The 26,332-nt window shown below is 41.6% G+C and overlaps 2 protein-coding genes across 2 annotated transcripts in view; both read right to left on the bottom strand.

Annotated features, from left to right (window-relative positions):
- Positions 1-2,418: 2,418 nt before the first annotated feature.
- Positions 2,419-15,997, bottom strand: LOC111567760 (uncharacterized). The gene is made up of 9 exons (XM_023269058.2): positions 15,851-15,997; positions 12,038-12,789; positions 10,285-10,447; positions 10,085-10,191; positions 9,735-9,868; positions 9,508-9,641; positions 7,560-7,821; positions 6,007-6,323; positions 2,419-5,381 (listed from the first exon to the last, which is right to left on the bottom strand). Exons 1-9 carry the CDS (start codon positions 15,882-15,884, stop codon positions 4,930-4,932), a joined length of 2,355 nt encoding a protein of 784 aa, XP_023124826.2. The 5' UTR covers positions 15,885-15,997; the 3' UTR covers positions 2,419-4,929.
- Positions 15,998-22,432: 6,435 nt separating this feature from the next.
- sdc3 (syndecan 3) overlaps positions 22,433-26,332 on the bottom strand; it is a 48,241-nt gene continuing 44,341 nt past the window's right edge. Inside the window, exon 5 of the mRNA XM_055017842.1 lies at positions 22,433-25,355. Within this exon, the coding sequence (XP_054873817.1) occupies positions 25,189-25,355 (167 nt within the window). The 3' untranslated portion in view covers positions 22,433-25,188. The remainder of the gene's footprint in view (positions 25,356-26,332) is intronic.

Here is a 26,332-nt window from a genome sequence, read left to right as displayed (position 1 = left end):
TAGAGCATATCACACAAACCAACATATCAGAGCTAAAAAAATTCAAGACTAAAACATAATCGCATTTCCTCTTTTCACCTTTCTGCCCTCTTCTCCATTACTCTGCTCTCTGCTGTCAGGTAGGCGGCGAGGCCCAGTGGAGTAAACACAGTAGGAAAACACTTTCATCAATATGCTCACATACACATCTTTAATCTCTCTATAGAGTCTGCGTACACACTAAACAGAGAACCCTCTTTTCCCTCCAACATCCAGCTCCACCCAACCTGCTCAACCCTGCATTCCTCTGCAACCCCCCCCTTCCTCCTCCTCCTCCTCCTCATCCACACACACCTCCATCCACACACACCTCCATCCACACACACAACACGAACAAGCTACGATTGAGGGGGTAGAGTCTGCGAGGGAAACAGGAGCTGAGGATCGTGCTGTACAGTAACCAGCAAGACAGATTTCCAACTGAACAGGCTGCGAAACCAACTGAACGGGGCGTATGTGTTATGGTGGTGGTGATGGGTTGGGGATGAAAGAGATGAAATGTTATTCCTGGACAGTGTGTCATCTCTGGGAATGGTCTGTTTGGCTCATAAGAGAAGACACACACACACACACACATATTTATGCAAACATAGTATACAGTGCAAACACACACACACAGGTTATGTAACCTTGTCTACTTGGTAGGCCGGACAAACACAAGCAGGTAGCTAGAGGTGCTCTTACCTGCATCCATCAGCTTCACTGAGCCATGAAATTTACTGTCTTATCGTGCTATGTTAACATAAGATTATAGTCACGTACAAATAAAAGAGGGCTTTAAAAGAGAATTTAAATGTGTCTAAATTGAATAAAAATTGCAGATGAAACTATCTATGACATGCTTGCCATCTGATACGTTAATATGACCCAAAAAGGTTCATTTCAATGAGAAGTAGGGTTGGAACCAACAATTTGTTGTCTTCTTTGTTTTGTTTGATAGAAAGAACATCAACCGAAAACAGCTCTGAACACATAACTGTGAATATTTTCTAGTTTTAACTTTTGGTTTTGATTGCTGGTTGGAGAAAACTGGCAATCTGAAGATTCTGAAAATTGTTGGCACTACAAAATTGTGACTGGAAATTGTGGCAAAACCTTTTTTGTTGACATTTTATTGGGGGAAAAAGTAGCCAACTTTTTGAGGAAATCATTGGTATCTTACTCAGTCGTTTAAAAAAAAAAAAATATTTGAAGCCTGGGCTTCATCAATTGATGAATGAAAACTGTTTCTGATTTCTGATTAATATCTTTTTGAACACTAATCCAATGATTTTGATCGCTACTTGCTCATTTGAGTGACTTTAACAAACCACATCAATCAAATTTGACATGATTCCAAGAGGTCAGAGTCTGCCTTGTTATTTTCTGCTTTCCTTTTCTTTCTCTGTCCACTTACCATTAGGTAGAAAAATAGAAATCTAATCTGAAGACATGGCATATTTGCTTTTTTACTGAAAAGGGAAATGTTCCTGTAAGTCCCCTTTTCTCTGCCAAAAGCAAAACCAATTTGGGGATCTCAGTTTAGAAAAATCTTCATCACAATAGTACTGCCAGACCCATAGAGTAAATGGAAAGAAGTGTCAAGCAAACAAATCCCACCATCTCAGCCACACACTGCATGCCATTCGGCATTTTTATATAAGGCAACACTGAAATAATGCTTCTTTCAGTGGAATATTTACTATCAACAAGGTAAGGTGTTCATTTTTAAACATTAGAATACGCAAATCTATTTATTTGGTCCAATAGCTTGATGTTTTCCGGAGACACACTCCCTCATGTTCCCTCTTCTTCCAATCCCAACAAAGTCTGTTTGTCATATCTTCTAAAAACAAGCTTAAAATCAACAGTCTAATACTATTTGAACCAGAGAGCCTGACGACTGGAAGATCTCCAAACCGTGTTTCAGCTTTGTGTTACAACCAACATCATTACTCTGAATCTGTTACATCAATAAACTTTATCCACTGACATCAATAAACTCCATTGCTTGACTTGAACAAGCAGTGTGAGGTTTTCTTTTACTTTTTTCCTCAGTCAGCCAGTGTGTGTGCGTGCAAACTGTCACATGGTTTGGAAAGACTGTGAGGATTTCACGTTTGACCACATCCATAAATATTGAAACAAGTTGCCTTTCTTCAAATCTCAGAATACTGAGTAAATATTGACATGGTGGGATCGGGATGGAGAAAAGCATCCCATACCTGTGCTCAAACACATAGGTGCACACTCATGCATACAGACACACACACACGCACACACACACACACACACACACGCACGCACGCACACACACACACACACACACACGCACGCACACACACACACACACACACACACACTCGTGCCCTTGAGCTATGCTCTGAGCGGTCTCTGTTCACACGAGGGAAGTTCTGGAAAAATTAATTACAAAGTTAAACCTAAATGAAGCTCTCTTCAGTCACATGTGCGAGCTCACTGACACACAAATATGAAGGAGTCTGAAACCATGTAGACCAGAACGTGCAGTACAGCAAACAGGCATACAGAGAGTCCAACTTCACCAATAAAATCCAGAGAAAAAACAACTTTGAATGGAGCACTCACTCTTCATTCCTGAACTGAAAGTGTGTATGTGTCTCTTTGTGCACGAGTTGGAGAAATTTCTCCACTGCAACTGAAGTTTTTGTGTGTATGTGTGTGTTTGCATGTGTGTTTATGCTGCTCTTCTCCTGCCAACAGTAACAGCTCAGTAGCCAGTAAGCAGGAAGAGAGAGGTTCATTAAAAACCCAAATACAGCGCTTACATAACCAACAGTTCTGTTCATCCCAGAACCCCCTGTGCTACAAACACACTCCTCCTTCATCCCCATCTTCTTCTCCCTCCCACGCCTGCTGGCAGAGCCCACCCATCATCCTCTTCTCCTCCCATAGCAACAGCTCATCTCAGCTCTCCTCCCTTGTTCCCAGACCAACACACTGCCTCACTCCTCCGTCTCCCCCCTCCTTTATCTACTCCCTTGGTCCCTGCCACCTCCTCCTCGCTCTCATCAAACAGTTCCTTCTCTTACTCCCACGTCATCCGAGCTTCACTTCAAACTTTACTTTTACATACAGCAGGACTACGAATCAGGAATATTAACTAGAGTTAAAACAAGAAACTTTTTGTTTTACTTGCACTACTAAGAGCGAAAATGACACTACTCCCAAATGTCGTTTTTCAGTCTCAGGAAAATGCCTTCAGCTCTTTCAGAGGCGGAGTTTCATATAGGGATTTGGTTTCATCAAGCCCCTGTAACTGACTTGCATACTAAGAATAAACAGAGCGGAAAGTGCAGTAAGTGTGCGAACACAGCAGATGGCAACACAGATTAAGGATTTGGGCTGTATCAGTGATTGTCTGGGATACCTCTACCCTAGAAACCACTCGGTTCTTATTCTCCTCTATCGGATTAGAGACTGTCACATATCACCCCCCCTCCCAACGGAGGAACATCTGAAAAACAACACCCTGTTAATACTACAGATCTCAGCATGCAGTCGTCTTACACAAAGTAGCAGTGCCCACCTGTGGGCTAAAGCCAGGCTTGAAGTAGCAAAATTTCTCATTTAAATCAAGATTTTCCAACACAAAAGGCATGGACTGAAAGTTTCTTGGAACAGTTGCTGCTAGGCTGCAAGATAACCATGTAGCCAATAACAGCATCAAACTTACTTGGCTATTATTGCGTATTTCTAACTCAGTTTTAAACTCAGCACTGTCCGTCTGTGCAGATTTTATCTCATAACTCTTTATAATATATTGATTTTCAACAACAGCAGATGAAAGATAAACTGTTTATCTCCATCATAATTTTTCAGGATAAAACAGTAAATGAAACTTTGTGTTAGGCCACTGCTTGGGCGTTGCTAAGAGACCTATTTGTGTTCATTTTTGTAATTTAGTGCTCGTCACGGACTAAATAAAGTTTCCAGGTATCTATCTGGTATTAATAGTTACAACAGCAATTATTAACAACTTTGTTTTACTATATTGTCAATACTTTAACACACTTTTAAAACTACATCATTATGCACATCTCATTTAAATCAAAGGCTCTCAACCACTGCACCACAGACTGGGACTGAACCTTGGAACATTTGCAGCCAGGCAACAACAAAGCCATATGATTGAGCAAATATGTATATTTGCATAACTTCAAAGGCTATTAAAGTCCACTGGTGCCATTACTACCTTGAATGCATCACAGCCTGTCAGTGCTGGATTTTCTCTCATCTCTCCCCATCATGACCACCAGCAACACACTGATTTTTAGCAACAGTAGATCACATGCATGCAGCTTTTCCATAACCACCTTGAAACCACCAGTACATGAAATCCAATGTGAGGCCAACCGCTGAGTGCTCCTCGTACATTTTTACAAACCAAATGAAGTCAAGTTTCAGATATGTTTATGCTTGCCTGCTCTCGTTCTTTTGCGCTCTTTCCTTTCTTTATCATTTTTTAACTCAGTACCAAGAGTTGTTTGTGCTTCTGAACTGAAACATAGGAAATCTGTGAGTGTCCATGCATGTACTTCCAGAGCTTGGAGAGCAATTATTCTGCACTATGTTCAGCCTTAACAAAAATTGTCTTGGTAAAAAAAAAATCCAAAGTAAAAATAGGCTAGGAAGCCCTCATTTGAAAACTAGCAAAGCAAGTTAAATGCAAAAATAAATTATTTAGCGAGCAATAAGCATTTATTGCAACCCAACTAAGTGCAGACCAACCAACACTGACAGCATGGACATTTCTATTGAGGGCATCCTAATAGTAATACAAATATATAGTACAGAAACATTCACACCTATTATATTTACAGATATAGTTTAAACACACGCACACAGTTTCAGACTCATTCAAACACGGAGTCAGAAATGTATGGGGGAGAAGTCGCAGTGGAAGTGACTGTGAATCTCTCCGGGGCTGTCATGCTCAATTTTGACACAAGGGGGCACTGGAGGGCTTTCAGGAGAAGCAGAGCTGACCTGAGAAGACAGCAGGGATGAAACCTTGGTTGGAGTGCTTTCCGTTCTGAGGCAGGAGGGCCGCAGAGTCGACACAGGTGGGAGGACGGTGGTGGTGGTGGTGGTGGTGGTGTCTGTCTGGATGTTTGATGATCGTTGGGAGTTTGCATATGAAGGCCCAAGGTCCCCCCGCGGGAAGAATGAAGGGAGAGGCAGGCTGGTGGTGGAGGGAGTCTGGAGGTCTTGAGCAGATCCCAAACTAGCGGGGTATGTAGGAGGGCACTGAGGACGCTGGTGCATGGCTGGCTGACTGTACATGTTACCCCAGGGGTAGGACTGGTACGCTGCAATCCCACCTGGATTGAAAATACATGCAGATCCAAACAGACGTGTCACAATTGAGCTTTATTAGAGCTAATTTACACCTCAAACACATCTATTCCTGTCATGTGCATAAAAACGTCATCTCTCATTGAGCAGATGAGCTACTGCAGCTCCTTCCCAAAGCCATTTTACACTGCAGCCATCATCCACCTTCACCATTCTTATCTACTAGTACTGCTACATTTCAAACACTTGATCTGCACCTATACCATGAATTAAACTAAATTCAGCCAAACCACTTAATTCTTTAACTCTTTGATGTGCAACATGGGTCAAAAGTGACCCAAATCCAATGGAAAATGGGTATCTCTTGACTCACACTGCGCATCAAAGGGTTACATGAATTGGTCAGTATCTAAGCACAAACTACAAGGTCTTTGAACTTTCCACTTCTCTGATTTGCACATCTGACTGCCTTCTTCTGCATTTGAATAGTGGGTAAGGCTCATGGATGTAATAATATTCAGATAAATTCATTAAACCAAAACGACAAATATATAATTATGTGTCAGATATTAAGTTAAGCAGATTTTTACTATTTTGTATATGTCCTTTTTGATCCCTAAATCGATCAAAGCTTTCATTGCTGTGACTCACTCTGGTGACCAGCTGACTGCAACAGGATTTGTCCTGCACTCTGGGACTGGAAATAGGTGTGACCCTCAGTGGAGTAGGTCACGACACCAGTCGAGTTTCCTCCAGGGCCAAAGGTCAGGTAGGAGGTGGGGTTAGAAACTGGAGGGTTGGGGGTGAGGTAGGGTGAGGGGGTAAGGTAAGTCATGTGGGGCAGAGATGCTTGTGGTTGGTGCTGAGGCTGACTGTTGTGGTAGGAGGTCTGGAGCTGGTAGGACAGAGAGTTGTTCTGCTGGTTGGAAGTCAGGTAGTCGAGCTTCTCCGCAAAGTCAAATAGTGAACTGAGGACAATACAAAGAAAGATTTTGTGATAAATGCACATAAGTAGATATTTAGTGTACCCAAAGAGTTACCCCTGAGGTCAAAAACATCTAATCAGATGATACTTCAATATTTCTGATCTAGTGTAGGAAGGCAAGGCTGCTGTGTCACTGATGAAGAATGGTCTGCTGCACCTCATTATCATTCTGTTATTGGGGGGGGAAAAAACACCTTGGATTGTTTGTATTTATTTAAACCAATCACGGTTATTTTGGGTGGTGCTAAGCCCATGATGCAGCGATGGTGCCACTACAAAATACCAATGGGAGAAGTGAGATGAGCACTGTTGTTACAATGGCAACAAACAAGCCTGCCTTATTACAAGACCCTCATCCTTGGCAAAACTTTCCATTTTCAGCATGTAGGTGGCTGCTTGGAGGTTGTTTTTGTTTCCTGTAGCAAAGTTGCCTTTGAAAACATTAACATGCAGATAGCGGAACTGGAAGACAAAGCCAAAGAGACCAGGCAAGGAGCAACATGAGAAGCTCAGTCCTGCCAGCAAAGGAGTGAAAGGCCTGTCAGTCCAAAAAGACCAAACATATTTTTATCTACCAGAGAGTAACCCTAGCAGCAATGTTGCCAGCATGGATAAAAACAGTGTCTTACTTCTTTTAGTATCCAGCCATGCAGGTAGATTTTGGGTTATATTTTCAGGTTCTCCAATTATTCAGGTTTGCTGCCATACCAGTGCAGTGGCAGTAAATGTGCCAAAGTACTGAACATTCAAACGCAACACTGTGCTTTAGGTAGTGAAGTCACATAATTCCCACACTGCTGACCATTTTTAAAGGAACTATTACTTTTGTAGAAAGCATTTCCAATAAAACTATGATTGATACCAAGTCTCTTACCAGTCAGACTGGGAAATTTCTTGATATTCACTGTTTTTTGTATTGCCTTGCATTGGGGGTGTAAGATGGGGTGTAGTGCTGCGATACATAACTGTAGTCAAACAAACACAATTTTGTTCAAAGCAATTACTAACCGAGATGTCTCCCAGCATGATTTCTGAAATACTTCAGAGCACCAGCTGAAACTGACTCCCCGCTACTACAGGCACTGTGTGATCTATCATCATATTTATTTCACAGGATCCCTCTCTGCCTACTCTCTATCCTCCTGTCAGCTCTTGTATCCGTCCATGTCTGAATCGTCGTCTAGTATTCATGTCACAGTTTGCTGTGAACTGAGCTGACCTGGTGTCAGTCTGCAGAGACTGGGTGTCACGATGGGCCAAGGTGGAGCCACCCTCCAGGGCGTCCAGGAAGAGAGGTGGGGTGGGGGTCGGGGTGTTGAGGAGAGGCGGCGTGGGGTTGGCAGGATTATACGTCGTTGTAAAAAGGGGGAGGCTGGCTCGACGCAGCGGGGGAGGGCTGTGCATGGGGCGGGGGTGATACTCCGTCAAACCCCCCTGAGATGAAAGTTGGTGCTGGCCTGCATCTCTCATTCTGCATTGACCTTGGATATAAAACAAGCAGAGTACAAACTGACATTAGAGAGAAGCTATAGTTCTGTTTCTAAGTGACTTCACAGTCTCAAAATGGGTAACTGTCTGCTGAGCCTGAATCTGAGTAATTCATGACTTTGTTTGGCCTCAAGATAAAGCTCCCTTTATGTAGAAAATGAACTAAAGACAGATGGAGTGTACTGCTACAAACTGCAAGTTATGTGGACATAAAGCCACTAATTTCATTATTAGCAATTTAATGAGATCAAACTTGCAACTACCTTAGAGGACAACTCATTGCTTTGCAAGATAATTGAGCGAACTGCAACATTTTCGCTGGACAACCTGATTTAGTTTTTTTTTTTTTTGCCAAAGCTCTTTGAGCTGACATCTCTGCTGTGCAAACACAGTGGTCTCACTGAAGTGAATCATTGGGCTGTGTTTTATCAGTATGAACATGACCACAGGATGCCCATCCAGGGCTCCAGACTGTGACCATGTTTTTGAAAGTTTGCGAATAAACATTGCACATGGGTGCTTTTGTTAGACTGTATGATGATCATTAGGCTGTTTTAGTGCCCTTCTGGCCAGCGCAAGTAGCAGCTGCATTAGTCAGTCATGGAAATCCATAATTTTTCTACTTCACTGGCTAAGTATAATGTCTTCCTACCCGGCACAAGAAACAATCCATTTAGTTGCTGCGTGTCCCAATGATGAAACGATCCATAGCTGATTATGTTAAAAAATAAAATGAAAAGAGCGGAGGAGGATGATAGTGAGGGAAAGGTCCCGACTCAGATACTCCTGATGATAAGGACTGCAGGTGCAGGCAGGGAGATACCAACTGACTCAGTGAAGAAGAAAAACTATTACATTCAATCACAATGGATAACGCCATAGTAGGGCTGCAAAATTAAATGAAAACTACTCCCAATCATGATTTTGGCTTCTCAAAGAAATGAACACATTTGACTGTGTTACTGACATTTAAAATGAGCTCTGTTGTCTGACTGTGCATTTTGAAAACAATCCATGTCAATCACTTAATTTCAACTTGGATAAATTTGACACTAGAGCACCTTATTTTACTCTTTCCAAGGTAAGGGTGGGGTGTGCAGCTACCTAGCAGTATCTACCATAGCCTTGTAGTGTCTGTCCATAAGCAGATGTTCAGCCAATTTGGAAATTATCTTGTGCACAGTTTATAGAAGTGATATCAGAAAACCTCCAGCAGAGGACTGGTTAAAGAATTACCAGTGTTTACATTAATGCAAAACCAGAGTATGGAAAGACAACTATGCATGAGCATGCAAGGTTAAGTATATGTAAAAAAAACACTATATAAAAAAAAAGGGGTGTTGACGGGCAACCAAATCATGTGTTACCACTCAACAAACAGGTCTGGAGCCTTACATTCATCAGATACCACCACAATTTTGTACTATAAAAATTATCCTTAACGCTAGGCTTCTACGCAAATGTGAAGCCCTTAGCTATTTAGAGGCTGCCCTTTCCTTACTACATTATCATACAGAAATAATAAAAAAAGTTCAAGTTCATCATCTAGCTAAATGTATATTTTTGAAAAGACATCTTGACTGTGGGTTTAAACAGGATTCCTCTGAAACAAAACTACTGCGAAATAAGCTAATGCATTACATACAATTTTTTTCTAATGTGTGAATGTGTGTGGACACCTGGACTGTTAAAGCTGGTGAGAAGGTTGTTGTAGGAGGGTGGGGTCTGAGTGGAGAGGGTGGGGAAAGAAGGCACTGCTGGGGCGAGCTGGGGCAGCTTGGTAGCATAGTGTCCAGGGATAGGCGCCCCCTTGCTAGAAAAAAAAGAGAGAAAACATAATTAACTAGAATATCCGACAACAAAGTAAGCCTAAATATGAATAAAACACAGGAGAACACTGTAGTACTTTGGTGCCTGTGCAGGCAGGGTGGGATTGATCTGGTGATGGGGGCTGCCATCAGCTCCACTCTGTCTGTTTTCAACCTTTGCTGTGATGGAGCGAACTTTCCTCCACTTCGCCCTGCGGTTCTGAAACCAGACCTGGGGCACAGAAGCATGGCAACACAATAAATATAGATAGTGATGAGAAAGTCGAAGGTGACTCTTAACAGTAAAGACAGAAAAATCTAACAGGCATAGAGGGAAAACTTCTGTGTGCTAATAGGTTATTCTTCACTCTGAGAATTACATCACTATATAAGCAAAGTCTTCAGTAAAATTCCTCAGAAGATCAAAAGAAGAGGATGACGGACTGACCATAATCCTCTGAGGTGTGACACCGACTGATGCAGCGATGACTTTCCTCTTCTCACCGTCAGGATAGTGATCCTCCAGGAACAGGGCCTCTAAATGTTCCAACTGATCTGCACTCAAGTGTACACGTTAAAACACACACAGAACACAGGTTAACACCAGCATAGCAGTCAAATCTCAACACACACAGACGGTTCCCTCACCTGTACTGTAAAGTGTCCGAGTTTTCTTCTTTGGTGCAGGGGGCAGCAGGCAGCTATCCACCGTCTCCAGGCCTGGCAGCAGGGGGAAGCTGACGGCTCGGCTTCGGCCCCTGGCGCTGTAGCGAATGGAGCGCCGGGTGGAGTAGACCTGAGTTATCTCCATCTGCCATGAACCAGACAGCAGTACCTCATTATCTCAGTCAAATTCACGTTAAATATTATTATACTGACCGTGCTGTGCCTTTAAAAACATAGATTTTCTCATTGTATTGATAATCACACTGCTTTAAAGCCAAACACAGATTTGGAGGACGTCCAAAGCCAACAATGATGTGTGTCTGCCAAAACAACAATGAGGTTTACAGAGCAGCGCACAGCTGAATGTTTCAGCCCACAGAAAGCAATGCAACAGTGATACAATAAAATTAAAAGCTGGTTCAGGTCTTCAAGGACCTTGTAATTAATTTCCAGTGTTCTCTATGTAACCCCAAAGTGCGACAGTGACATGTCTATACTATTGGGCTGTAGCCTGCAGGTAATGATTTTTCTCACTTTTTGTTAATTGCTTGGTCCATTAAATGCCAGAGAAAATAATAAAATGCTCACTGCAATTTCCCAGGGCCCAAAGTAATGTCTCAATGCTGCTTGCTTTGTCTGGAAGCCGATCTGAATCCAACACTATCAAATTTACCATCAGCAAATACATTTTCGGAAAGTTTTGTTTTTTGTCTGTGAGAGACTGAAACAACTGATTAGTTATTAAGATAGATCATAATTAACCTCCTGTCATTCAGGCTATTAACCAGCTCTACTATACTCACAATTTACTTGTCAGTATTCTTTGTCTGATCCAACGTGATGTACTCTCCAGCCAAGTTGGTAAAAAAACAGATTATTTTCATGATTTGATCTGGTTCAATTTTGGTTTCACAAAGAGAAATGTTGAAGCCTGAAATCAGGCAAATTAAAAATTTTTGCTGTTCTTCATACCATTACTTTATCTATGATAATCCACAACTCTGGATAGTGGACAGAAAAAATCACATTTCATGGTGCAGGTACAGTATGTCACTGTCAAATAAGGATATAATATAGTGATTTTTGCCATTTCCCCTTACTAAGCTTTACACTTAGATGAAACATTTTTCCGCAGTTTGTATGTGCTTGTTAGAATGTTTCATTGAATCTCTGACACCTACTGATACGACACTGCAGCACAAACTGAGCCAAATATTCAAATCCAGGATGTCACTTTCACAGCTGCATCATTAATAATGCAGATGGTTGTAGGTGTGCATCATTTCATAGGCATTATTATGCACAGCAAATGAGCTATTGTTAAAAACCTGTTGAGCTTTACTCAAATATGCAGAGCAGTGTGTGTTCGGCTGGAGGTGACACCTCGTGCTCAGCAGCCAAAAATTATTTCAACACACATCTCTATTTTTTGTCTCACAAACGTTCCAAAGTTTCCAAAGATCTCAAGTCTGTCTGAACTTTGTGTCTAAAATGGAGCAGCAGACATGCTATTCCCAAACAGATGGAATGATAAAGAACACAGAGCGTTGGGTGTGAATATTTCACTCAGTTTGAGCGTGTGAGCATACAGCTCAAAGAGTCTGCAGTACTTTCTTTTAAGAGGACAATAAAGGGAAACGATTCTTTAAAAAGCTAGAGAATTGGTTCAGGAACAATGTTGTTCTCTACATACATTCACAGATCTTTAGTGAACGAGTGAAAGGCCTCTTCTCACCTCGAGAGGCTGTGGGCCCTGCTGGGGGAGGCTGTGAGGCAGAAGGGGGCTGTGAGGCCTTTTTGTCCTGGGTGGTTGAGGAGGTGCCGGCTGGACTGGAGGCTGTGAGGGGTACAGCAGGGGGATAGGGACTGGGGGACAATACAGCCCTGTCCCCCCAAAACCCAAGTAGACTGGGTCCGACAAGTCACAGCTGTTCATCAGGCCGATGGCCGACTCCGACAGAGCCGAGCTCTCCTCTGAGCTCGTGGCTGGCACCTCCTGAATCTGACTTTTATTTCCCTCCTCAAACCTCTGACCATCACCCTTTGCTCCCCTCCTGTTTCTCACCGGCTCACTTTGCCTCTTACCTCGCCTCTTCCTACTCTTCTTCTGCTCGTCTTTCTGCTCTAAACTTTTGGTGACTTTATTCTCTTGCTTATCAACCATCGTTTCCTTGGCGTCCTCAATCTCCTTGTTTTCCATCTGCACCTCTTGTGCCTCCTCCGCATTCAGCCTACTCTCAGCCTTCACCTGCTCCTCCTCTTCTCCCTCTGTCGCCACCAGTTCCTTCTCTGATACAACTTTCTTTTCTTTCTTCTCCTCCCCCTCCTCCTCCTCTTCTCGCCCCATCTCCTCTCGTGCCTCTTCATCCTCCCTCTGACTGAACACTTCCTCTTCTTTTTCCCTCCTCCTCCTGCTGCTGCTTATCTTCCCCTGGTGGTTCTTTGTCTCCAAATCTTCCAGTTCCTCACACAGAAGGCTTGGACAGTCTGCAACAGAGCCAAGTGAGAGTTTTTAAATTCTCTTTACTTTAGTCCGGATCATGAAAGGCCTGGATCACTTTCATCAAGACAAAATATGCTATTTTATCTCTGTAAAGCAGTGACTTTGGGGTCTCTGTAGTTACATGTTTTACTTTAGAACCTTATTTTTCTAATTATATCACATTATTATTGCTCATAATTTCTTCAGAAGAATACATTCTGGATTTAACAAAGTCTTTTCATGTAACATATGGTGTGTTAGTCATAAGCTGACTATAAGCCTTACTATGTAAAGTACCCTTAGAGGATGCAAGATGTGAAATACACACACCATGTACATAAAACCAAACTGATTTATTCTTTTGAATGTTGAATATTTTTAAATTCTTGTGGCAAAAAAAAATAAATAAATACCAGAAAATGTAGGCTTCAGTATCTTAAAAAACACAAGTCTGTTGTTGGCAGTGAGAAGGCTTTGAATCTGGCTGCAATTAATGTTTTTTTTCCTATTATCTAAAGCTATTTTTGACTTCTTGCTCTATAAAGTGACAAAAACAGCAAAAAAGGTCACTGTAATTTCCTATAGCCAAAGCTGACTTGTCCAAAACTCAACATCTGCAATTATTAGTTTAAAGTGACAGTATATGACAAAGTTGTGCATTGGGTTGTTTTTTACCTCCAAGTTCCTTTACAACCATAGTCTGTATAAACATGGCCAAGGTCATTATTCTTTTTAGAGACAATTATAGTCTGCATCCAATAACTTGTATTAAATTAGTACCTCATAGTAATTTTTATAAAAGCTCTTGGGAGCATCTGTATTTGTGTGGATGATATTTTTCAAAATGATCACACATATTGTCCAGGAACAAAGAACTTATCACATGGGCGTCCATACAACTATTAAACTTCTTCTTCCACATTCATCTGCTAACAATATTTCATTAACCATCATCGAATTACATAAAACTCATTTTTGTGTTGCACACTGAACAAGAAATGTAAATGCAGCATACAAGTGGTTTATTTTCTGACACAAAGAAAAAAGCAAAAAATCTCATTTCTATTGTTTTGGTTAGAAAATTGTAAAATCCAACTAATTCTGCACAAAAAAAACTTTGAGGGTGTACATCTGGGGACAACTGTTAGACCAGTGTCCTTTGACCAGTGACTATTAAACAACACACTAAAATTCAGCTTTATTCAAATGACACAATGCCAAAGATGACATGAGAAAGACGAGAACAGACTGTTGGCTGCTGGATGCTACGTGTCAGTTCGGCTGAATGTCCACCATTTGTCGTTTAAGAAGTAGTTTCAGTAGCGTAGAACAGACAATCTGTCACCCCATTTTCTGGATGGATGTGTCTGACAACTTGATCCTGTCCTCCAACATGTCCACCAACTTTGCTGAGGCCTTCAGGAGGACTTGGAGAGTTTTTCATAGGCCAGCATCAACAAAGTTATTAACTGTATGCATCACAGATCTGCCAATGATCCGAAGACATTATCATTTCCAGCATAAAGCATGCAGTTGCTTCATGGTATCCATTCTGCTGTAGAGATACCTTGCACTGTGTTAAGTGTATCTGGGCTATAGTAGAAGTAAAATAATGTTTCAAATGAGTCTCATTTTTGTTCTTGCTTTGGTGAAGGCAATTTAATTTTGTGGACTCCAGAAACTTGAATTTACACATCATCCTTTTTATCTGAATTTCAGTGAAAGTGCAAAAATGAGGTTCACTGCTTCTTTAGTATTTTCTTCAAGACTTTGTGCTGCAACTCAGCTGCTGTTTTCTTGCAGCAGCATTGTAAAGGAAAGAACAGTAAGCTTTGAAACAAAAGCAAAACAAATACATAAGTTGGAAAAATTGGAAACTCCTAGTTGACTTTTCTGACATCTTCCGAAAATTACGTTTCAGCAAAGCTCATTTGAGACTAATTAATCAAACTTAAACCATATATAACAACATGTATTACTTATTAACTTAATTAAGATTAACTTAAATCAGTTGGAGCAACAAACATTTATTCCTTTCCTGTGGATGTTTGACATGTACCACACACCTAAGCATTGCAGGTCAAATAACCCCTTAACCCCCCATGGCAACAGCACTCCTTGATGCCAGTTTCTACCCTCAGCAGGACTATGCACCCCGACACACCGCAAGAACTGCTCAGGAGTGACCCGGGGAACACAACAGAGCTACGATGTTCGCCCAGGTTCCACACTCCCCAGATCCAAATCTTATTTAGCATCTGTGGGATGTGCCAGGACAAGCCTGATCTTGGTCGGTCCCACCCTGCAACCCACAGAATCAGCCAACTAATCAACTAATTACTTCACTGTGAATCATGTTACATTTAAATGTAAGGAAAAATTACATAAGAATGATAAAAATGTAGTTTATCTGTTAGATATATGAACAAAATGCAACAAAAGCTTAATAATTAAAATACTTCTGAGACTCTGCTGGGCATGTGTTTGAGACTGAGTGTTTTCACACCCCTTGATGATTCAATATAAGATTGGCTCCACGTTGTTCCATGTGATGTGACTTTATATCAGTGAATTTCACCTTGAGTTGAAGCCCCTGCAGGCCATAAATATTGATTACTTCACCAGATGAAGAACCTATATTGAAAGAAGTAACTTGATAATGCCGGCAGAGTTATTTATTTCTCATTTCCTAAGTCGTGTGGTGACCCGGGGTTGAGTAAAGGCTGATAAACGTCCTCAGGAGGAGCCGGTGACTTAATTAGTGTCCCAGCTGTGCAGCGCCGCCGCCTCACCTGCCCGTTAATTAGCTGTGACCGGCTAGCGGCTGCTAAACCTGCTAACCTGTCCCCGGCTTCCAAACGCCGGGTCGTCGGTGTTAATAACCCAGTTTTAAAATTGTCTCCGCGGACCCGAGCACCATCGGGAGCCGCACTCACAGGAAAGATTATGAGCTTTAAATTGAAGTCTTTTAAAGTTTTCAAAGTGATAAAGAAAGTTGAGCTAAAGCTCCTCCTCGGCAGGTGAAAACGAGCCAATGAAACAATTAAACAGCAGCGGTGTTCTTACCAAAGTCTTCAGCTAAAACACCGTCTTCGTCCATAGCGACCCAGGCCGCCGATAAATCCAATAAACTAGTGCTAATAATCAATTAAGGCTCGCAGGGTCACGAAGCGAATAGCTGCAGGACTGCGGGTTAATCAGCTTGATTGATTGATTAGTCCTCTCAGCACTGTGACGGAGAACTATCGCGTGAAGAGTGAAACTGAGGCAGCCAATCAGCGACGAGAACACCTGCAGGAAAACCTGATGACAACAAACTGACATAGGGCCTCTGACCCTCACTGTATCATAATTTATTTAAAAGTATTGATTGGAGCCACCAAATATGAGAAAATTTGTGTTTTTCACCATTAAATGAGCAATTTTCAGTCTTACATGATCTTTTTAAATTGTGTATTATTTTTAACTGAAATATTTTTTTAAATATTTATAAAGGCAATGACAATATAATGTTTTAATTTGGTGCATTTTTATTTTAAAGATAGATAGATAGATAGATAGATAGATAGATAGATAGATAGATAGATAGATAGATAGATAGATAGATAGATAGATAGATAGATAGATAGATAGATAGATAGATAGATAGATAGATAGATAGATAGATAGAGCTAAATTGGCTGTAATTTAATTTGGTTTTACAGCCTTATATGATCAATTTACTTGTCAATATATATCAATTTAAAGCCAATTTAATCTAAAGCTGTGTGAGTCAACACAAAATGCCATGAACCCTCCAAACAGCTATATAAGGTTTTCATTGTATCTTTATTTTGCAGTAATATCACAATCCTGGACTGCACAGTGGCTCGGTGGTTAGTACTGTTGCATTGGAGGTAGAAGATCCCCAGTTTGTGTCCCAGCCTGGGATCTTTCTATATGGAGTTTGCATGTTCTCCCTGTGCATGCGTGGGTTTTCTCCAGGTATTCCGGCTTCCTCTCACAGTCCAAAAACATGCTGAGGTTAACTGGTAACTCTAAATTGTCCGTAGATGTGAATGCGAGTGTGATTGTTTGTCTCTGCCTGTGATAGACTGCTGACGTGTCCAGGGTGTCCCGTCTTCACCCTGAGTCAGCTGGGGTAGACTCCAGCCCCCTGTGACCCAACAGGGGATTAAGCGATGTATAGATAGTGGATGGATCACAATCCCTCTAGCAAAAATGTACATTTTAAATGACCCAAATGGTGTACATTTTACAAACAAAACAAGACTGAAAAGAGGATAAAACTTGAAAAATCAATAAATACTAAGTAAAGAAGACAAACAGGATAACAAATTGTAAGACCAACCTTTGAAATAAAATAAATATAAAATACAATTACATTAAGACCACTGCAAGCAACCAACAGCTAGTGAAAACATGATATTTTCGCTTAAAAATTTCAATGACAGAGGAACATTTGATCGAAAGAGGGAAGCCATTCCAAATCTTTGTGGGCTTGAACCTGCTAACCCACCAGCCTCGACCATGGAACAGTTAAAAGCAGCTGTTCTGAGGATCTAAGAGGCCTGCAGGTGGAGTAGAGGACAAGATGTTCTGGATGTAAACTGGTGCCAGCTCATCCATGGCTTTATGAACAAGCAAAATAACCCTAAAACCTACTGGTTCCAATATAAAGTCATAACAACATGTGAGCTGTTTTCTCCACAATATGCACTCATGATGTTGGAACTAGTGCATGTAGCATTTTCATAAAACTGACTGCCGGATTATTACATTTTGGTTGCTGGTGTAAGAGAGGACTAAAATAACAAATCAGTGTATCGTATAAATGAGCACACTTCTGTGAACCATACCACTATCAAATTTGTTGTAGGGTATCAAGGCTGGGTTATTATGAAAGTATTTTAGTCTACATATAGAGAGATTGCAGTTTTGGGGGAGACTCGCATCGTTGGAAGAAGCTGTGAAGTTAGACGTTAAGAAGATCGTTATTGAGATGACCAATACAGAGATGTTAAAATAGTCAATTACAAGTAAAAGCACTGCATTAAAAAACATCATGCTTTAGTATAGTACAGTATGCAAAGTATCTGTAGCAAAATGTAGTAAAGTAAAAGTCCTGGTTTGGTTCCCCTGATTGATATGGTGCTATATTTTCCATTATTGGATTATTAAAAATGAAGCATCAGTTTATCAGCATATCAGTATATTGATGTAGCGACTGTAGGTGAAGCTACTCTGAACTACTTTATATACAGTTTTATATACAGGAGACATCAGATAAACCCGAGGGCTCGTCAGATGATTAATGGCAGAGAAAGAAGAAAAAAAGTTTTGTTACACAAATGTGTTTTGAGTTTTTGGACTTTCCTCTAATCTTTGATTTTTGATTAGATAATGGATCATTTGAATATTTATTGAAATGAAACCATGTGAGATGTTTTGAGAGAAAAATAATTGTTTGGGGAGATTATAATAGATTAGAAACATCTGAAATGTGAGCTCGACTTCAAAGGTTGCCAAAATAGTTAGGAGCTGTATTTCCCTCTGAAATGTAGTGATGCAAAATATATTAAATTGGAAATACCTCACAATTGTACTTAGTAAATGTACTTACTTTCTTCTCTCATTGGAGGTTTCTTCAAACACATTAAACTGTCCTTTTAAAGAAACGGAAGGCTGAGGCAGGGGCTTTGTGACAGAAGTGTATGGAGATTGTTTGTGTTGTGACCCCTTAATATAGTAAACACCTACTTTCAACCAGTCGTCACTAGTTTTCATGTTGCATCTGAAACACATTTTATCTGTTTCATTTCAGTTAATAATCCTGTGATTGTGATAATCCAGACAACCAGACTGAGAGGGGACAGAGCTGTGAGGTGAGAATAAGCAGGGCTGAGGAGCTAAAACTGAAAACGCAGGTTAAAATGAGGCTCTAAAGTCAGTCTGTCTTGCTGCAGTTGTTCCTCTCTCACCCACCAGATGGGGTGCTGGTTGGACCCCAGGCTCATCAACCTGCTTCGGTCCATCCCAGCTCTCTGTTTGCTCTCCGGTTGTTCCCCTCCCTACCAGAGGAGGCTCATATACAAACCCCCCCTCAGCCTCTGTGTGGAAGCACATTTCCACATCAGCAGCCCACTTACCGAGGCCAGGACAGCTTGTTGGCTTGACCGGATTCAGGGACAGCCAGCTACTCCTCCACTTCAGGTGACCTTGGTCTCATCTGGTGTAGTGCTCAGGATACAAACAGAAGAATCCATTCTTTTCCACAAATCCCCGCGGACAGTTTACCTAATTATTTCACAGCAGAAGTATATTTTTATAACATCTGTTTCTCCCCTGAGGGTCTGCGGAGTTAAGCAAGTGTAAATAGAGTGTTAAGAGGCTGTGATCGTACATATACATATACAATATCTCTGTCAGATGCAGCAGCGAGGAGACCAGAGCTGCTGCGTGTAATGTCAGTGGGTCACACATGGTATGTAGGCCAAGCTACTGCTTGTGTGTGATAACACAGAGAGAGACTTGGAGTCTGCACGCAAGTTCTATCGAATGCATGTTGCTAAAATATATTTATCTGCTGTTTCAGGCAATCCACTGCTGAGTGGAGCCATGAGCACGAGCTCAAGTTTGAGCAACCCAGAGTTGAGCCACAGTGAAGGCCAAGAATATACAGGAGCAGCTTACCCACATTACAAAACAAACATATTTTCTCTCTGACCTCATCGAGCCACGCTGACAGTTTTAGCTTTCTGCTTCCAGGTTTTCAGATATCCATCTTCGAAATTTTCTACCGCAGTGAAATGGATACAAATGGAATTTCATTTGTAATGCACACAGCATTGAAAAAGAAGACATTTAAATAATTCAACAGCAGCATGTCTTCGCAGCAACAATGTGCTGGTGGATAATCCTCAGACCACAATGAGTGCAGTTCTCCCTGGAACCAGAGGACTCTCTGCTAAGAGTAGTAGTTATGTTGATGGCTTCATCTCTGGATTAGAGGAGTAACCGGGACACTATATCTTGAAAGAGGTATTTTTAAATGTATTTTATAACCGCTGTTGGCACCTCAGATTGAGATGGAAATCTCTCAACCTGCAAATATAATAAATACATGGCTACCTGCTACTAGAGTGGAGTCAGAATGTATGTTTTGGCCACATTCAACCTTGTAGAAATATTATAAACTGCAGCTTCGATTAGGGGGTTGAGAGAGCACTATTAATAAGTCAAAACAGTTTAACATTATCCCTGTAGAATCAGGATTAGCTGTGTTACAAACCATAACTCTATATATATTAGTGCATCTTCTGGAGGCTTTTCCAAGCAGCAGGTACATTTGGTGATATTTTGATCAACACACGCTCCTCCTTTCCAGTTCTCTCATGCTGCCCTGATTTCCCCAATTTTTATTTTAAGCTTTCTAAAATGGAATATTTATACAGTTGAATCATTTATTATGTAATTTCTGCCATTATAAAAATGAATTCATCCACTATCTGCATCCTTTCATCCTCTAGCAGGGTCACAGGGAAGGCAGTCTGTCCCTGATGACACTGAGCTAGAGGTGATGTAAACACTGGACAGCTAGGAAGACTGTGGTACACAACTAAAGGTAATCTAAAGTAAATGCCTGTGAGAGGAAACCAAACACATGGAGGAAAGGCACACAGTCACTGGGAGAACATACAAACTGAAATGGCCCCGACCACTCAGTCGATTCAGCTCCCAGACCTTTTCTGCAGTGAGACGCATTTGAAAGCCATTAATTACAATACTTCATTAAGTGAAAGAATTGCTGATTGCGGTGTGTACACAAAGGCTGTGTGTATATGGAAAAAGATGCATTATTACATTAACAAGCTGGATTACCTTAATGCCCAGAGGCTCCAAAAACCCCAGGTTCATTGCATGTTAATTAGTTTTGGTGATTTGATTAATGGTGCGTTTGTCAGGGAATTAGCACAGCTGAAGTGCAATATTAGCTGCAGTGGCTCTGGTGCCTCATGTTTTAGCCTCGTTTGGCAGGGCAACCCTGTATGAAAAGAATATCCGAGGATATGTTATCATCTTGCATGACAGGAGCAGTGGTCGGTTTCCCGACTTTCTGGGAAAATAATGAAGCGGTGCAGTGTAGTTTGGTGTGTGAACTGTTTAATAAAGGAGTTCAACATAACCGGATTTCTTGCTGAAAGTGACATTAGAAGAGGGCAGCTACAGCCAGCAGCCAATTAGCTTTGCATAAAGACTGGAAACAGGTCAACTGGTTCAATTTAAAGCTAACAAAATCCACGTACCTGTAGCTCTAAAGCTCGCTGACCCACCTGGTCAAGAAAATAGTTCAGCACATAATCGCCTGTAAAAACACAATTTGTCATTTTTCCCACTACATTTTGGTTTGTCTTGAACGAACAAGACATTTAACTGTAATCTGTGAACTTCAGATCGGGTTATTCCATCTCAAATCATCAGGGGCATTCTACTTAACCATTTCTGATTTGCTTGAACACAATGCATTATAGATTTTTTTTTTTTTTTGGTGGAATTTCCATGTTGACTTAAATTTCTTTTCATATTTCAACTCAGCCATAAGCAGAGATTATTTAAATAACTTACCCAATATTGCAAATTCCGAATCAATGGCACCATGAGAAATAAGAATGAAAATTTCAGCCTTTTATCATTAATAGTTCCTGAGATATTGTTGTTAAAACGTAGCCTTAAAATTTCAATGTGTGCAAAATGTGATAAAAAGCACTTCAAAAGACAATTTAAAAAAAAAAGATCTATCTCAGAAAGTATTTGGTACATCAGGTGAAGATTTCACAAATGTGTTTTAAAATATAAATACTTTATGCACTTTCTAGCAAATCAGAGATGGCTGAGCAGAAATTGTTTGAGGATTTGAGATCAAATTACTTTTGCAGATTTGCGATATGCCGATATGCACATATTTCCTCTATGTAATTGCAGAAAACAAGTCTCCTCTATAGCAGAATTAACATAACTATGACTACTCTTATTGTAAAGGTCAACTGGACGGTGCAGACATAAAACAGAATGCTTTAATATACTCAGTTACTGGGCAAAATAAGTACTTCAGCTTACATGGTAATTTATTATGAAATAATGGAAAGCCTCACAGGAGTTATCTCCCTATGTATGCTCAGTTTGGGTAAAAAATTCCCTTTAAATTGGCCAATACCAATCATACCAAGGACATCATCATGCATCTCCACTTTGAATAAATGAAAGCCACTTTCTTTCCCATTTCCAGTCATGCGCTAAACGGCTGCCTGTGGCTTTATGTTCACTGTACCGACATGAGAGTGGCATCATGCTCATCTTATTTAGGGCAAGAAGGCCAATATTTCCAAAAATACCAAATTAAATGGGAACAAGAAGGTGGTAGGGTTACATGCTCATTGCACAGAAGGTGGTCAGAGGGGGGTCTTTAACAGGTTGATTTGATGAGGACAATGAGTGCAGATATAGAGACTGTCCAAAGAAGAGTTAAAAAAAAAAACACAATTTTTCTTTTGTTTCATCAGACAAAGTGCAGAATGGATAATTAAAGGTGACTTAATTGACTTGTTTTATTCTAAAAACAAACAAAAAAAAAAGACAAGAGACGACAGATTTACCCAATCAGGTTTTTTATTTGGAACAGAGTGGCAGATTAGTGACAGGGCGGTGGCGTGGAGGATCCGCCTCCTCTCGCTCACTCAGCCAATGACAGAAACTCAGCCTTAAAAAAATGCAAATGTATAAAAACAGGAATGGGAACAGCAAACATAGAGTAGTGTAGCCTCCAGTGGGCTTCACACACACATGCATACTCAGATTCACGCACACACACATACAAATATACCCTCGTTCTCGCTCACACACACACACACACACACACACACACACACAGAGACACACACACGTCTTATTTGGCTACGCAGGCTTAGATGAGTACAAACGCACATGTTTACACTTTTGACGGTCACTTTAGAAAAGACAGTACGTGTTAAGATCATTCCTGCCTGTGAGAGAGCGGCGTGTTGTCTGTCCGTCTGTCCGGAGACAGACAGGTAGACAAGTCAGACAGACAGACAGACAGACAGACGGTGAGAAGACACAGTCAAGTGTGTGTGACAGCCACTGAGGGACGAAGCCGCCCACATTCAGCAGTGAACGGACTAAACACACTCAGACACACACTTAGACACACATACACACACGTCGACAGGCTAGTCAGTGTACACAAGAGTCTGCTGTGAAATACCAAGGTGAAGCACTCATGCATACACACACATACACAGGTGGCAGGTTCGGATGGAGGTGTAGACTCACACACACAAACACACACACTCTTCTCACACCGGTGAGGGCGAGCAGGTGACTAAAACACACAGCAGTGGAAGAGGTGCGTGTTACCTGTCTGTGGAAGAGCGTGAGAACTGCTGGAGTAGGTAAACACACACTCGACCACAGTACATTCCGACTTTTAACTCGCCCCGTCTTTGCGTTCAAACTCACGGACGGGAAAAAAAAAAACGCATCCACGCGCACACCCAGACGAGTATAGTTTTGACTCCCATGCATTTTTGTTCTACAGTACTGAGTATAATAGAAGCTACTAGCCCAGTCGCACTGGCGTGGTTATTGTTACAATCTCTTAGATAGAAGCACAGTCCTCCTGTCTCCTCACGTTCCCCTCCCCATCCCCAGAAAACGGTCCGACGGCAGGTTGGAGTCGACCTCTTGAGCGCCAATTCCTCTCATGTGATTTTCCGACCGAATTGGTGCCCCGAGGAGCGACTTCCTGCGTGGACATTTTTTTTATTAAAGCCCCTCACGCTTCCCAGAGGCCCCGCCCACCCCCGAACAGAGAGCCAATGGTGGAAGGAAAAGAAAGTGAGGCATGCAAAAAAAGGGGGGCGTGTGTGTGTGGGTGGGGGTGTGTTGGGAGGGACATAAATGACTGGACATGTAGTTGTGCTTTTACACAAACAGACCAAACTCTAAACCAACCCGGCGACCGATTCCACAACTAATCAATAACATACCTAAAACCACCTGATCGCGCTCCAATCACAAGTGATGACTACCACAATGATGACGATGACAACGATGACGATGGGACTGATATGTGTCTGAATGATATGATTTACAGTATATTTAGAGTCTGTGTGGTGTGTTCAAATGCACAGCAAAAGTTTTCACGTCTGCAGCTGTGTGTGTGTGTGTTTGTCGGTGCGTGTGACGGGAGCACAGCTCATCTAAAAGTGATGCGATGAATAAAAACTCTTTATGATCATGCAGATGGTTAGTGACGCCAGAAAGGATACGCTGATATTTACATATAAACTTTTTTTTTAAACTGCTAAATACACATCCTCCTGTTTAAGTATTATTATTATTATTATTATTATTATGGTATTATTATTATTCTTCTTCACCATCCAGCCCAGAAACATTGATATATTATTGATTATTATTACTATCCATAACTAGTCTTTGTACAGCTTTCGAGGAGCAGAGGGGGGGCCGCGACCAGCCGGTGTTTCCACAGTGGCTCCTTGACATTGAGAAACACGCCGAGGGTCGAGCACCGTCTTCTGGTTGGCCGAGCACAGAGAGCGAGGTCAGAGCCACCTTCGAGCAGTGTGTGTGCATGTGTGCGGTTTGCATGTGTGTGATCCTGTGGCTGCGTGTTTGCGTGTTTGCTTTGAGCACCAGAGGGACGGAAGGCACAAAAGAGACCTTTCCTCTCACCCTTGACCCCTTCGGCTCTGTGCGGCCAGCCAGACGGTTTTTGTTCAGGGGGTTGAGGAGGCAGAGTCGAGCCCATCGCTCTTTTATTCCCCCTCAGCCGGCTCCACCCCTCTCCTCTCCTCTCTCTTGTAAGCTTTTTCATTTAAAAACAGAAGAGGAACTTTTTTGTGTGTGTGTGCCGGAAAACACAAATTATGAGTTTGTTTTGTTCGTTTGCTTTTTTTTCCTTTTTTTTTTACAAAATAATCATATCATTACATACAGAACAGGAGCATCTGTAGAATATTAATAACAACATTTACTTTAAAAACATCTCGTGTGTATGTGTTATTTTTTTCTGAATATATTTGGATTTTTTTTTTCCTTTTTTTCCTCCTCTTTTTTCTCATTTTCATTGAAAAGAAAGTCCCAAAGTCCGCAGAGAGAAAGGCGCTCTCAAGTGTTTTGGAGGACGAGAGGAGAGAGGGATGAGGAGAGGCGAGCAGACGAGGAGGGAAGCGACGAAGAAGAGGAGGAGGAAGAAGAGGAGGAGGAAGAGGAGGGGAGGGCTTTAGAGTATCTTTCTCTCTTTTCTCTCTCGCTCTTTCTCTCTCCCTCGGTGTGCGGTGTGTCTCTCTGGCGTACTAGTGTTATGCGTAAAACTCCTCCTGCTTGTCTGGTTTCTGGTAGGTGACGGTGGCCTGTTTGGGTTCCTCCAGCGTGTAGCTGCCCTCGTCCTTCTTCTTCATCCTGTACACCAGCAGCATCACCAGGAAGGCGGCGAACAGGGCGCCCACCACGCCTCCCACTATCACCGCTGGAGCGAGACACAAACAGAACATCAGTGAGTCCAGAATCTGCTTTGAATCAGCTGCTATGAAACACTCACTAACACACACACACATAAACAAACACTAAAACGCCATTAGAGCCACTGTTGCGTCCTGCGGCAGACTAACAACACGACACACGTGCACTGCTTTTAAAGACACTTCTAGTACTGGAAGCAGAGCAAATCTATCACAGCATCACTATCACCTTGCTGCTAAGTGAGGACTGATGAGCCTGAATGTGCCAACACACATTCTGTGCTGCCAACAGCTAAATTGCAGCCCTGCAGTGCTTCAGACTAGTTTAACCCGATGGCGCTGGTGTAACCAATCGGCAGCAGCTGCATTTTTCCGCCTTCCTCTGCCCACATCACTAATGAGCTCTTGCTGTGTGAGGCTATCAAAATGGTTAAAGACCCCCTCATTAAAGTGCTTGGAATTGATGCCAAAGCAGAAAACAAACTGTTATTTTCCAAAATGCTTAAAGAACACTTTGTATGGGGCGTGTTTGCTGTGTTTATCCCACTGCTGCAGGGGGATTTAAAATAACACTGTCACCGCATTCAGCTATTTGACTTGGTGCACCGTTATGTTGTGGTCCAATCATGCAGTGAATAATTCCATTTACCTGCTCTGATTTCACCGTGGAAGACAGCTGTGATACTGGACTTCAGAAATTAATTATCTCTATCATTTGAAGTTCTCATCACTGAGACATGATGAGAAACAGATGGGTGACAAATCAAAGGAAAAACCAGCATAAAGTGTCTGAGTAACATGTTGGGCCTCCACATGCTGCCAGAAAAGCATAAATTCACCTTAAGATTGATTCTCCAAGAGTCTGGAACTCTACTACACCATTCTGTCTAAATATTTTCCTCAATGTAACGTTTTGATGATGGTGGTGGAGATAGCTGTCTAACACTTTGCTCCAAAATCTCCCATAGGGGTTCAAACAGTTTGA

Source organism: Amphiprion ocellaris, chromosome 15 (assembly GCF_022539595.1).
Source record: "Amphiprion ocellaris isolate individual 3 ecotype Okinawa chromosome 15, ASM2253959v1, whole genome shotgun sequence".
Taxonomy (NCBI): domain Eukaryota; kingdom Metazoa; phylum Chordata; class Actinopteri; family Pomacentridae; genus Amphiprion; species Amphiprion ocellaris.
Note: the sequence above shows the minus strand (reverse complement) of the source record. Positions and strands in the feature narration are given on the sequence as shown.